The sequence below is a fragment of the Leptinotarsa decemlineata genome, unplaced genomic scaffold (genome assembly GCF_025532065.1).
Source record: "Leptinotarsa decemlineata unplaced genomic scaffold, Ldec_3_MD MMD2_P_RNA_scaffold_12, whole genome shotgun sequence".
NCBI classification, from domain to species: Eukaryota; Metazoa; Arthropoda; class Insecta; order Coleoptera; family Chrysomelidae; genus Leptinotarsa; species Leptinotarsa decemlineata.
In genome coordinates this window covers 11,995,390-12,009,789 of record NW_027412526.1, presented here as the reverse complement: position 1 = coordinate 12,009,789, position 14,400 = coordinate 11,995,390, and the positions used below count along the sequence as shown (strand labels likewise).

General features: G+C 34.5%; 1 protein-coding gene across 8 annotated transcripts in view; it reads left to right on the top strand.

Moving 5' to 3' along the window:
• Positions 1 to 11,683, top strand: part of Msp300 (Muscle-specific protein 300 kDa) — a 409,159-nt gene extending 397,476 nt beyond the window's left edge. For 7 of the 8 annotated variants that reach the window (XM_074174300.1, XM_074174298.1, XM_074174299.1 and 4 more), the window contains 6 exons: positions 609 to 3,613; positions 3,698 to 3,736; positions 5,649 to 6,021; positions 7,400 to 7,801; positions 8,104 to 8,165; positions 10,586 to 11,683. In XM_074174300.1, coding sequence (XP_074030401.1) covers positions 609 to 3,613; positions 3,698 to 3,736; positions 5,649 to 6,021; positions 7,400 to 7,801; positions 8,104 to 8,165; positions 10,586 to 10,817 — 4,113 coding nt within the window. In that variant the 3' untranslated portion in view covers positions 10,818 to 11,683. The remainder of the gene's footprint in view (positions 1 to 608; positions 3,614 to 3,697; positions 3,737 to 5,648; positions 6,022 to 7,399; positions 7,802 to 8,103; positions 8,166 to 10,585) is intronic. The other variant, XM_074174297.1, reaches the window with a different exon arrangement.
• The last annotated feature ends 2,717 nt before the right edge of the window (positions 11,684 to 14,400 follow it).

Genomic DNA, 14,400 nt, shown 5'->3' with positions numbered 1-14,400 from the left:
AATGTATTCCTTATCTTTGGTGGAATAACCTTTGGCGGAAATGACCCGATCAGAAATGACTACCAACAAAACACACCCAGTTTATCAACATTTGTATGAAAACTATGTTATTGTACCTACAATATAACATAGATACTTTGAACGTATGTGTGAAATGTATTTATGCTCACATTTTTTTAAATGTTTCTTACGAATCCAAAAAAAATTAGTGTTCTCGCTTATTTCAAGAGTTACAGCCTTCCAAACTTCAGCATTTTCACAATACAAGTATTTATTCACAATTACACCTTATTTCACCTTCTTTGACACTTTTCAGTTTAACATTTTTCCAATATAAAACTTGATTCAAGAATGGATTTAACAATTGTGAGGTTATAAAGTAGCTCCGTCAATTTATGAAGTTTTTTGTAGGAAAAATGTTGATTAGTGAACAGAAAAATGTCAAAGAAGGTGAAATTAAATGTGAACAATTCGGTGGTCTGTACCAGACAAGGAATGTAGTCCCTTGTAAAACATTATGATGGCAAACCGTTTTTAGACATTGTTTCAAGCCCAGGTTTTGCACTGTTACACTATTACTAATATCATTGCATCTTATGTCATTGCAGAGCATCAACAGCCTTGACAGCACTGACACAGACGACACAAATAATGAAGAAAAGCTTCTTGTTTTGAGAGACCACCTGCTGGCCTTGAGCAAAGCAGAAGGTCAGATACAGCAGATCAAAAACAAAACCGTAGAAGTGTCGACAACGAAAACTGAAACTTCAGTCCTAGAAATTCTCGAGCTCTGGCAACAAGTTTTCAGAGAAACCTTTCAGCAGTACCATCGTTTGAGCACTCGACTAGTAAAGAATGAAGACGGAGCTGCAGCGCTAAAACTATGGCAAGAGTACCTGATGAACGTTCAGCAGTTCTTACAAGGCACTATTCCTGGCGATTATCATAGTTTATCTGATCACCAACACCTTTGTCAGATACACCAAAACCTACTCACCACACAACAAAACGTACTCAAACCAGACGAAAAGAAGGATAGTCAGTTGGCCAGCGGCTTGGTCGAAAGTACCGTTATGGAACAGTTTAATTCGTTAACGAACCTCCACAACGAAACCTTGTCGAGTATCATGGACAGACACTCTGAAGTCCAAAAACGTCTGAACGCTTGGGACAAATACAAACAAGACCAAAACAAGTTGCTGAACTGGCTGAAAGCTATAGAGAAAGAGCGGGAGCACATGCAATTGAGGTATATGCACATCAGACGAATTCCCAAGTTACTTTCGCGAATTCAAAATCTCCTAGACAAGATTCCTCAAGGAGAGGATCAAGCAGAAAACCTGCAAAAGCAACAGAACTCACTACTACAGTTCTGCGACGACGCTCTTGCCACGTCCATCAGAATGGAGCATGTCGCCATCAAGCAACGCATTTCCAATTTGCAGGCTGGTCTTGAAACTTGGAAAGAGTTCTTGGAACGAATAACGCTGTTAGTTAAATCTTACGAGAATCGTGTTGAAAAAGTCCAAAAAGTTTTAGACGACGTTCAGCAGGCTGTTGAAATTAGCTCCAATTTCGAAACCTCTCACACGTGGGTTAGCAATAAACTGCAAGTTCTGCAGATGACGAGAGATCGGCTGAACACTTCTAAGAAAGACCTGGAACAACTTGCGCTGACGCAAGAACAACTGAAGGAGTGCCTCAGCCCGTCTGATATGAAAACTGTCAATCAAAGGATTTGGTTGCTGTGGAACCAATATGGTGACCTAGACCACCAGATGGCGACTCTCTGTCACCAGCTGGAAGACAAATTAGGCGTACGATCCATGTTCGAGTCTAGACATACCAAGTTCATCGCGTGGGTTAACGAATTAGAACATAGACTAGATAAAGATTACGACGACAGCTCAACACCGATGGACCCTAAAGAACTACTGAGGAAACTCGAGACTGAATTGCAAGCTGAAATGACTCTCAAGGAACGCGAGTACAGCTGGCTGCTCAAAACCGGCAAGGAAATCGTTGATTCATGTGGGGATGAATATGCCGATGTTACAGCCAGGCAGATCTTCCAAACCCGAACTGAAGAAGTTTCCGAGCGGTGGAATAGATTAGAAAGCATTGGTAAGAGTCGATTCAACAAAATCAACGATGCCTTGCAAACAATTTTACAACTGGAAGAGCGGATAGCGAAGATGAGGGCATGGCTTAGCCAGATCGAAGTGCAACTAGCGAAACCTTTGGTGTTTGAAGCCAGCACCCAAGATGTTATTGATAGAAAGCAACAGGATCACGAGAAGCTGAAAAAGTCGATCGAAAACGAGAGTGGAAACGTGGGCGAACTACTTAACTTGTGTGAGCTGGTGCTAAATGATCCAGAAGTAATGAAATCCAACTTCCCTGTTGACAATATGAGTCGAGCGGTTACAAGTCTTGAAAAGCGTTGGAAAAGCGTATGCGGTCAGTCTGCCGAACGCAAGAGAAAAATTAATTTCATTTGGAAACTTCTTCAAGACGTTGCGAAGCTAAGCGGCGAACAAGATAAGTGGCTTGCCAAAAAGGAACATAGTCTCAAAGAGCTAGATAAACCCGCCGACAGCTTGGGTAGGGAAGAAATCCAACAACTCATCTACGTCGTGGAAAACGAAATCAAGGATATCGAATCTCGAACACCTGCCTTCCAGATACTTTGTCATACTTACTCAAAGCTTGTCACAGCTCCAGGTATCGAACCCGCAAACATAAAAGAACTCACTTCGAAGGCTCGTGTTATCGTGGTCAGGTGGGAAAATCTGATGCCCAAAGCTCAAGCTTTGTTGCAACGGTTGCAGAACGAACTGACTCCTTTCAAAGAGTTCTCTTTGGCTCATGAAGACGCAATAGTGGCACTCACGAAACTAGATGCGCAAATAACAGAATTACAACACCTGTCGCCTCCTGATAAAGTTTCTCCCGTGGACAGACTGAAAAAACTCCAATCCATTGAGAGGAAACTCACCTCGCAAACTCCCAACCTCGAAACGGCCGACAGGCTTGGCCTACAAATTATGAAAAAGAGTAGTAAGAAAGAGGTGGAAGAGATTCAAGAGATGATCGACGAATACCAGATCTTATGCAGAAACCTGCACGAGAGGATAACGTATATCAAGACTGAAATCAAGAAAGAAAAGCCCCAAAAACCTCTGGAGGTTGACGAAAGCGTTCAGGTGGAGACTCTAAAATTCGAAAGAGACACCGCTGTGCAAGTAAACACTCTGCCTCCTCAGCTGCAGAGGATGACGTCGATAAGCGCCAAAGATGCCTATTTGGTGGAGTTGGAAGCCGCGCTAGTCGAGTGCAGAACCAACATCGAGTCGCTGGAAGTCGCAGTTCATAAAGAAATACCGAAGCAAGGTTCCTCGGAGCTACCGACGAGTAGTAAAAAGATCTCCAGAATGTCTGCTAGATGCCAGGCCAGTACGGAACTAGTGAAGCATCTTCATGACCTGCTCATAAACGAGTGCGAAGCTACTGAGATCGAGGCTTGCGGTGAGGAAGTTTTCGAACTTATCGAAAGGTACAAGAATTTAGTCGTCTTGGCGAAAGAAAAGGAACAAAAATTACGAGAGCTGAGGTAAGTTATTTTTGGAATGGCATAGATTTGTTTGAGTTTTTCTCTTAACAATGACTAACTGGCGTTTGGTTTTTCTCTCTACAGAGCTACTGTCTCCGATGCTTATAACCTCGTATGCACACAGTAAGTACAGCACTTTTTCCATTTTCCTACTAAAGCATGCTAATCTAATCTATAATGAAGTACCTTTTTCTTTCTATTTCCATGGCCAATCCTTCTGAGTTGTTTTATATTTCGCCAAAACCTTTATAAAAGACACAGACTAGCGCATTTGAATTGTAATCTAACTTTCGAAAGCGAATTTGCTATCTGGTTTCAAGTGACTATTTCATTCCTGAAAACAAACAACTTAATTTTTTCCACAGGTTACAAAGTAGCCTATAAAAACATGAACGTTAGCATCAAATACTTCAATGAAATGAGATACTTGTATATCTCGCTATTTTCTCTCGAATGCCACTTAAAACTATTTTGTTTATCATTACCAACGACATGTTCTTTTTGTTTTTCCAACAAAATGTATGTTGTGAAATTCTTATTTCGAGTTCAATATAATGCTTTTCAATTTTATCTAAAATGAAAGCACTCTCTAATTGTTTGACATCACAAGTCTATACATTACACGCGCCAGCTTCGTTATTCCTATTAACAGATTTACAGAATTATAACAATAATAATAATAGTTCTTTCATTTCATTAGAACATTGAAATACAATATTTACAGTAAAAGCATCAGATACAATAAATCATAAATGGAAAAACAGCAGCCAAACACGGCATGACGGAGGCAAATTGAAGAAAAGAAGATTCATTTTCACGTAGAAGAAAAAATGATTCAGAGAATAGACAGTGTTTTCTAATAGTGAATATCAATTCTATCTAGAATTTCACAACACTACAACAAATTTTACTTATACTGAAATGAAGACCAGTTCACAAATGAATCAAATGATCTTTGTTGATAACTTTTTGCGATCATGACATATCTTTTATTTATTATAATCATTCATACCTTTCACAAACGTACAGTACCTACGTACACAAAGTGGAATTTTAAAATATGGAATCAGGCAGTACTATTTGTCAACTAATGTTTCTCTAATGAATCTCTTCATAGAAACAGCAAAATTACCCAATTACACAATCTAAAGTATAATGCATATTTTGGAATTCTGTATTTCATTTTCTTGCGATGTATAAGAATTTTTTCAATAACTCGTAGATGATGGTCACTTATATTTGAATCAATTATTGAAATATTGATACTGTGCTCAGAATATGTTGGAAAATAATCTAGAAGTGTTTTTTGTTGGTGCAATCTCACTGTTACGTACTATTGTTCGCATAATAGACCATAATTCGTTACATTTTTCGACTCCACAATTTTTCTTTATGAAACCAATGTTGAAATCACTACATACATTAACATTGTATCTATTGTCATTAATTTGATTCAGACACATCTCTGTCAGTTGCCAGACGACTGATTTATTTTATTGTATGTTTCATCATATCTGTGGTAGTCACAGTTTTTTTTATGGACAATTTGGCTACAGTGTAACTAAGAGAAGCTCTTTACCACTTAGTGCAAAGGGGACACCTTGCATTATTTCTATAACTTTCAGAGGAATGATTAAAACCGAAACATTTTTCACGCTAAATCATATTTTTCTTTCTAATTTCTACACGACTGTCAAAATACGTTATTCTTGAATAACGGTCCATTAACATTTGCAAAGATTGTAAATGTTAATGGACCGTTGTTGTTTCAATATTGTTTGTAAATTCAAATTTGAAATGATCTTCTTCTGCAATGATTTCATTTTTGTTTTATTTCATACTACAAATCTTCTGTAGGTAGTTAATAACTCTTTAACAAAAATTTACAATTGCAGCCTTCACATCTACAAATTACGATCACTTTGTCGTAGCTGAAACTCCCAAAATTATGTAGAATTACATTTTCATTGAAACAAATGTTTTTCTCAATTCAGAAACCAACAAAATCTCATAATTTGTTTTTTACCTTCCATAGCGAGGCCGGACGAATACTCTGCCCTCTTTGCACGAAACGTAACTGGGCCCAACTTGACAATGATCTCTGGCGCTTAGAGAAATGGTTGCAAGTAGCTGAAGGAACTCAAAAATCGCAGAAGAACCCTCCGTCCAATATTGAGCATCTCGAAGATGTTGTCCAAGACCACCGGGAGTTCCTTCTGGATCTGGACAGCCATAAGAGTATAGTAAGATCTCTGAATATCGTCGGAACTCATCTGGCGGATCATACTGAAGATACTACCAAAGCAGACGAATTACGATCTAGATTAGAAGCCGACAATAAAAGATGGGACGTCATCTGTAGGCATGCCACCGATTGGCAGGTCAATTTGCAGTGGGCTCTGATGAATGTGAGTAGTATTTTCATTCAATTTATCGTCAATACATTTTCAAAAGTTGACAGGTAAAATCTTTAGAACAAATGTCATCTGTAATACCACTAAAGAAAGAAACTCTTTTTGATACTTCCTGAACAATTGCTAATAATCAAACTTAATACTTTTGAAGATTTGGTACTGATATCATTAATATGGTTAACAATTTTAACTTTTTCATCAAATATTGAGTTCTCCCAGATCTTTTACAGTGGAGTTTTATTCAAATGGTTGACTATTCAATGTAAGATTTTTATTTTATATAACAGGTTAACAAAACCGCACTTATTGATATGCGATAGCTTTCCATTATAGTGAATTTCTCAACTTGTATTAGTGTTTCTTGTTTCTGGGGAAATTGTGCACAATTTTATTTCAATATGGTATTTGAAGAGTTATGCAGTGAAACACGGCATTTTAGTTCGTGCAATACTTTATTTTAGCTTAATGTAAAATCAAATATAACTCGCCAGACAACAGACAACATGGAATCGCCAGCTGTCAACTTCAACCGGAGTGTCTACACACCCGTCTTGACGTACAACTACTATTAATGATCGAAATCTCTGGATTGTATTTTAACAGTATTCTCTCTATAGAAAAGATCCATCAGATATTTATGCAAGGCTAGTTACAGGGATTCATGCCGCCCATTATTTGTGACTTTTTATTTATCTATCCATAAAAAATATAAAAATCAATTTAATACCACCTCAACTTATAGTACACGTCAGTTTTACTTGATTTCCCTACCTACTCTATCTAGCCCTTACACAAAATTTTATTATTTTCAATAACAAAAAGTTCCCATTAATTTAGGGCAAATATATAATGAAAAGAAATTCAGAAAGACAGTAATAGAATTCCTGGTTGAGAGGCCCATTATAGTGTGGACAAATTCTACCAAGGCTCTATGGAGTAATTGGTATGTAGCTTTGTATAAACAAGTTATTGAAATCAACACGAAATGGCTATCAATGTTCATTACATAGCATTATATATCTACATTTACTCAATATTTATGTACTTATATTTGTATCTGTTCAGCTGGGCTTAATATTGTTCTGTCCATTCACTCTGCTCTTGTATCTAAGCATTATTTTATAGCCTATACTTGTTAATTTAATGTCCCATATACACGTTTTACTTTACTAGGATTTGCCAATAAGATGTTCAGATCTTGGGTAATAAACCATATTTTGATTTGATTTGATTGATTGTATTAGTGGTTTTTTCTCAACAAATTGAATTGATATGAAGACATTTGAACTATATCAAGTTATTTCAACTGAAAACCCAACTATAGTCTTCCTTTGAATTCCGAAACGAAACGACTAACTGTTTTCCTTTTCAGAATCAACAATTTCACACCATCATTGCAGAACTCTGCGCCTGGCTAGAAACTAACGAGAAGAAAATTCGCGCTTCCGAACCAGTTGATCTGACAGCTCCCTTAGAAACCGTAGAAGCGAAATACCAAAGGTTCCTCGAGCTCAGAGCAGAACTCGAGAGATGCGAGCCGAGAGTCATGAGTCTCCAAGAAGCAGCGAACCAGTTGCTTAGAGAAGAAGCTCCGGAAGGAGCAGGCACCATCTACCGGCGACTGACCGAACTGAGACTCAAACTGCAGTCTCTGATCAAACTCACGGGCGTTTATACCCTCAAGCTGGGGGCTGTGTTGGGGCGAGACCCCAACGAAATCGGAACCCTCGAATCATCTGGCCAATCAGCCGGAATACAGTCACTCAGTTATGATGTAAGTTTTACTAACCGTTGCCATATTCTGTAGCATTGTTTAGCCCGATATTATAGTGTATACGACTAACATTGTCGATGACGAAATGAATGTGTCATATTTAAGAAGAATCTAGATATTGTTAACATCTTTGTGAAAGTTTGTTCTTTTATTGGGGAATTGATACTGATAAAGAATGAACTGTCCCGAAAAGTACAAGTAGTTTTAGTAAAACTTTTTATTTTTGAGTAGCACTTTTTAGTTTTAATGTTAGAGTAAGAATTCGAAAGCACTGTTTCACATTTCCTTTGCGTTTTGAACAGCCTTTGGACCGACCTAGTGGGGACCTACCGTCAGCATCTACACCAGATGACACCTCTCACAAGTAATTATATCTTTTTCTTTTTTGTTTTTAACCAGTTTCTCGAGTCCGATTTTCAAAAATAGTTGCTTCAGTTTTTTAAACTGCAGGCTTGAGAAACTGGTTTGTTAGGCTTATTTTTGCATGATGTTACATTGAGAAATGCGTTTTTTCATTTTTTTTTCTAAACTGCCTTGAACTTAAAGAGAATATTGATTAGTCAAGTTTATACAACTTTTCTTTTTATTGCTTCAATTTAAGAGTCACAATTGATTTGCCAAATGTTTTAAACATATGATTATGAAATAGTCTCCTCTTCATGAAATATCCAACCTTTAATATAGATCTCCAAAACTCTCCAGAAAATTGAGCTATCAAAGTACCTCCTCATTATTTCTTAGCAACAAATATCTTAGTTGATAATATTTCATCAGTGAAGTGTCAGTAAAAAAAGGACTCAGGATGAAAAACTGTTTGTCCCGAGCCTAAGATTTTTTTGTGCTAGATGTTTTAGCTTGAGATGTTTTTTTACCGAAATTTTTTTAGCTGAGATATTGTCCGAGATATTCCCGAGATGAACAGATGATGAGCTCCTGATTAATATTTATGGCAAACACTTAGAGAGTAAATAATGAAATGTATTTCAGATCCACATATGGGAGAACTTAATAAAAATTATATAAAATTACAAATTACTGAATATGTAGGTGATATCTAGAATGCTCATACAAAATTCTCAGTGACGCTTTTTACTCATCTCTTCATATTTTTTTATTGCCAATGAAAGAAACTGTAAAATGAGTGTTTTTGACTCACATCAATTAATATCCACATTTGGATCTTTTACTTGAATGTAAAGGGTGACACTGCCAATCTGCATTTATAAGAATGAATATTTAAAACCACTTATAGGTAGCATGTCAAACTTCCTACAGATAAAATAGAAATGATGTTGCTTAATGAAGAAATGGACTCACATTGATTTAAATAAAAGTAATTTTATTCATATAAGTTACGCAAGTTTACATAATTTCATCAAGTTGTTTGGAAAGTTTGGCTTGACCATTTGAAAAATCTTCTATGAGTAGAGTATTTGGTTTTTGTTTTCTGTAGATAAATATAGTTGAAGCTATTTGCTGTATACATATATTAAAAACAATGAAAGAAACTGTAAAATGAGTGTTTTTGACTCACATCAATTAATATCCACATTTGGATCTTTTACTTGAATGTAAAGGGTGACACTGCCAATCTGCATTTATAAGAATGAATATTTAAAACCACTTATAGGTAGCATGTCAAACTTCCTACAGATAAAATAGAAATGATGTTGCTCAATGAAGAAATAGACTCACATTGATTTAAATAAAAGTAATTTTATTCATATAAGTTACGCAAGTTTACATAATTTCATAAAGTTGTTTAGAAAGTTTGGCTTGTCCATTTGAAAAATCTTCTATGAGTAGAGTATTTGGTTTTTGTTTTCTGTAGATAAATATAGTTGAAGCTATTTGCTGTATACATATATTAAAAACAAAAGAGATCTGTTGATCTCTTTTAGGAATACATTGGTTTTCAGTAAAACAACTATTTTACTTTCTACAAATCCAATAATGTATAAAAAGCTTAGGAAATTCTAATGAGAGAAAGAAAAAATTGAAAATGTCAATAGAAAATATTAGATCAATCACACACAGAAGATTATTTCAGATACAGACTGAAAAAAACATTCTGAACAAGGAATGCACTTTTTTAAATTATTTTGTACACCAAATATTGCTAATGAAATTGAAAAATAATACTGATAGTATAAATTTCACATACAGGAATAGTTTTCCATCTCTACTCTAGGTATCCGTCCACAGATTCCTCATCACCCCTTATTGTTGCAAAAACCTCACTTACAACTATTTAATTTCAAAAGAGGCAAATCTGTTTCAACATGATAAACGTTTGTAACATTTTCGAAAAATTCGGTTATATAAAATCGGCTTTCAGCTCTTGCTATTCTCAAAATTATTCATTTAGATTATATTATTGTCTCAAAAAAAGTCGCAAACAATATTTTTAATCCCTACTCAAGGCATTTTATGTATCTTAGTTATTTCATTATTCAAAATTTGTCATCTTTATGTATAGTATAGTATTTTTCATAAATCATCTCATATAGGTAGTATTTGAAAGTTCTAGTTTATAAATATCATTTCTTGAATAAATCTGATGCACAGAGCCTCGCAATGGTTTAAGGGCGCCACTGACATAATATATTTCCAATTCAAGCATTTTTTATCTAGATACATTCAAAAAAGTTCAAAACTCGAAAAAAAAAATCTCAAAGATTTAAGGTCAAGGTAGTTTCTGTGTCACCTTTTTTGTTTTCTTGGAATGTTACATCCTAGCTTCTCACATCCATCCTTGACTAAAAATGTCCCTTTCATTTTCAGTGGTTCTGAAGACGAAGAAGAAATTAACACGTCAGTACTAAGAAGAGGGTGTCGGTTCTTAGGTAGAGTGGTGCGAGCTTCAGTGCCAATCCAGGCGCTAATGCTTCTCATGTTAGGCGCCGCATCATTAGTTCCTTTCACTGAAGATGACTATTCTTGTTCGCTAGTCAACACTATAGCTAATAGTCTTACGCCTACTCTGAGATATAATGATGGACCGCCGCCAATATAAGCCATTTGAAATCCTCTACTACTGCGAATACTCCACAATTCATTCCAATTTATTTGAAGACTTTAACACACATTTTGTTTGAGTCCAAAAGGAGAAAATTTTGTTGAAATCTTCGACAGTTTTTTATCGATATTATTTAGTATTTATGTAAATATATGTGACTTATTTTACGATTCGGCAGGTTAGAAAGCACGTCGTTAATCTTGAATTTTGAAAATTCTTTTATATATATAGTTCTAGGTTTTGTATCGTTAGGAGTGTACATTTCAATGACTTGTCTGTATATTGGGATAGCACAAACGTGTGAAGAAATGATATATTTTGTATTGTTATTTTATGATATTTAACGAATGGTTGTGAAAATTAAGAGTTGTGCACCAAAGGAGTGGAACACTTTGGTTCACAAAAAATTAATTTTTTCTGTGATGAACATCTCGATTTGTGAAAAACAACTGGGAATGAAATGGTCTCTCCACATTTCACACCCCACCCGTCAGAACAAAAAATCATGTAATTTTTCTCTCCAGAATTGCATGATTTCGCTCGTATAGAATTTCTCCCGATTCAAATACGAGTTTTGGAATTATTATCGAGATATATATACTTTTGCCTTATTATTTTTTTTATATTCATCGTTGCTTCTGCATATATTATTTTTACGGTCACGGTGCTATGATTTTTGTTAACTAAGCCGTGTAACATTTCGATTGCTTTCAAACTATAGACTTGCTTGAAATGTGTTTAGAAAACATTTATGACAAAAAAAGGATTGTTTTTGCTATAAATTTATATACAATGTTTACTTGGCATCACAATATAATATATATAATGTTTTCATTTATAAAATATATAATTTGAAAAAGTTACATCTGATGTTTGATTTTTGCAATTCCCAAAGTACAACCCCAGTAACATATCTTAACTATAAACATCCAAAAAAGTACCCAAACAAAGATAGATATGTAATCAAAGCATGATCACCACGCACATTTGCATCTATTGGGTAAAATAAACAAGCCTCCTTATGCTTGCCAATCAGATTTAACTGCAGTCAGGTGGCTGAATTAACTGTCACAGTGTCGGAGTGGTTAGTTAGGTTTTAACGCCTGTGGTATGTACATATACTGCTAATCCGTGTCCCTACACTCCAAAAAAAATTACTATACCCAGCCACATATTATTAAAAAGGTATTAATTAAAATTTCAATCGTTCTCTAGTGTGACTCTGTACAAGCAGCCTTGTCTGAGAGCTGGGAGATCATGTGCACTATGCATAATATTGTTTTGGAGCACTCTGTTGCTTAGATGAACAAAGTATAAGCATAAATTTGCTTGGTTGCTAAAAAGGTCTGCTCCAAATAATACAACAAAGATATACTCACTGAATACGATACAAAAAATATAATTCATAATGAAGGTCAAAATACAGAAAATATACCTAAAGGAGATACTTTTTTTTCAATAATGACTTCAATAATTCCAAGGAATTAAAAAACGTAACAAATGAACCTGTATCAAGTAATGAAAAGTATACAATGTGAGAAATAAAATAATGAAAAAAATCAGTCAAATCAGGAGGAAATTTCATTGGGATGAATCAGTTGAATATATTATTTTTAATGCTATTGCAAAATCATTTAATTATTTATTATTCATAATTTCGTGATAACACCAATATTTTTCAAGTATTTGGGCAAACTGCTATAAATTTTCATTCCAATGAAGTACAATGATTTTTTTTCCAAATTAATTATTTTCAGTTAAATGAATAAATATACTGATCTGAATTCCAAGAGATAAACCATGCTAATTGGTTTCTAGGTTTATATAGTTTTTTTGTTGGCTATAAAAAAGGGTGATTTATGAATACATTTCATAATAATAAGTTATTCACCAATCGAAGAGTATACAAGGTATCATATACGTGTATAAAACTCATCATACTAGTCAAAAAAAGAAGGTTGTTAGGATAGTGTGTAGTCGCAAAATAAATATTAAAAATATACATAAAATAGTCAGTTTCACAATAGTAGTGTATCAGGAAATATAACACTCTTCAAAATTATAAAATACTCATTCCAAGAATGAAATTTCTCAATTTATTTTTGAATAGAATGTCATTCACAAACACATATTTGTAACATTTGTAACACTTTATTGTAACATTTGATATGCTTTGGTGAATTTTCACAGATTATAATGATTTTGAAGATTCCAACAAAAACTAGTCAATTCGTTCTACTCAATCAAATATCTCTCTAACAAAATTCCAAATGCAGTCTTCCTTTCGTAATATGAAATGTTTTTTTAATTTCAGTGCTAATCATCAAAGAGACTTCAAAAAAGTAGATAATTTCACATAAAGAATCTCTTGAGTAAACTTTTCAACAAAAAGAACAAAGAAAGAAGAAAAAAACTGAATTATGCAATATTATTAGGCAAGTTTTATGGTGTTCATATAGAAAGTTAGTGACGTCACATCGTTTTTACTCGATTTTGAAAAAACTACTGATGAAAAAATGTGGAAAACATAAAACGAAGTACTATTATACATGTAGTTTTCACCTGTGCAATTATGCCAATGTCAGTGGAAAGGTCCATTGTGGTTGTATCTGGACTAGCTACTGAAAAAATTTTCATCAGAAGTGCTGGAATGAGTGCTGATTCAAAATTTGTCATCTTAACAGTGTTCTAGTTGATGAGGATGTTGAAGAAGCACCACCAAAAAAGGTTTTGAAAGCAAAATTATATTTTTTGAAATTTCAATGTAATGAAGTATTTTGTCAATAAGTAATAGGTGTCCCCTGATTAACGAACTTCCAAAGTAGAATAATAATTTTGGTGCAATTAAGTAAAAGCAAAAAAGTGAAAGCATCATTGAAAACCCACATAATTCGAAAATAGTCCTCAACACCAAGATGGCTATTTTGATCAACATACCTAAGATATTCGCCATGAAAAAAATTAAATGAAAATAGTGGAACTTTTTTAAAATAGACGCTTAAAATACACTGATTTGCAGATATAATTGGTATAACCTACATTCCATTCAATGTAGACATCAGTATTTTGCAATCTCTGTGCCATAGCATTGTATCTATATACAAAGACCATAGCATTAACATTTAATTTTGAATTCGCATATGAGAATGTTCATTACGTTTTCGTTTCAGTTATGTATCCTCCTTATTTTTAAAATTACTCTGAGGCACAGATTAAATATTTAATCTGTGTCTGAGGTTATATCACAGAGTCTGTGTTTATCACAGACTACAGAAGTATTCTGTGGTGTTTATATTATGATCATGGAACGATAAATTATCTAATGAAGGGTAACTCCGCGCAGTTATCCAACTGTTTTCCGTCTGTCAATTATCGGGTGATGACAGATATGTGACTAAACTGTCTGTTAAGTTACCTTACGTTAACTGAATCTCTTTCTATATTTTTCACTTGTGCATTAAGCCATTCTATGTTAAGTGGTTAACTTAACAGTTACCAACTCATTCAGGCCGACGCATTGCTTAAACAAGGGCGATTTTGTACTGAAAATAGTTCTTTAAACGAAAAGTTGTACATCATT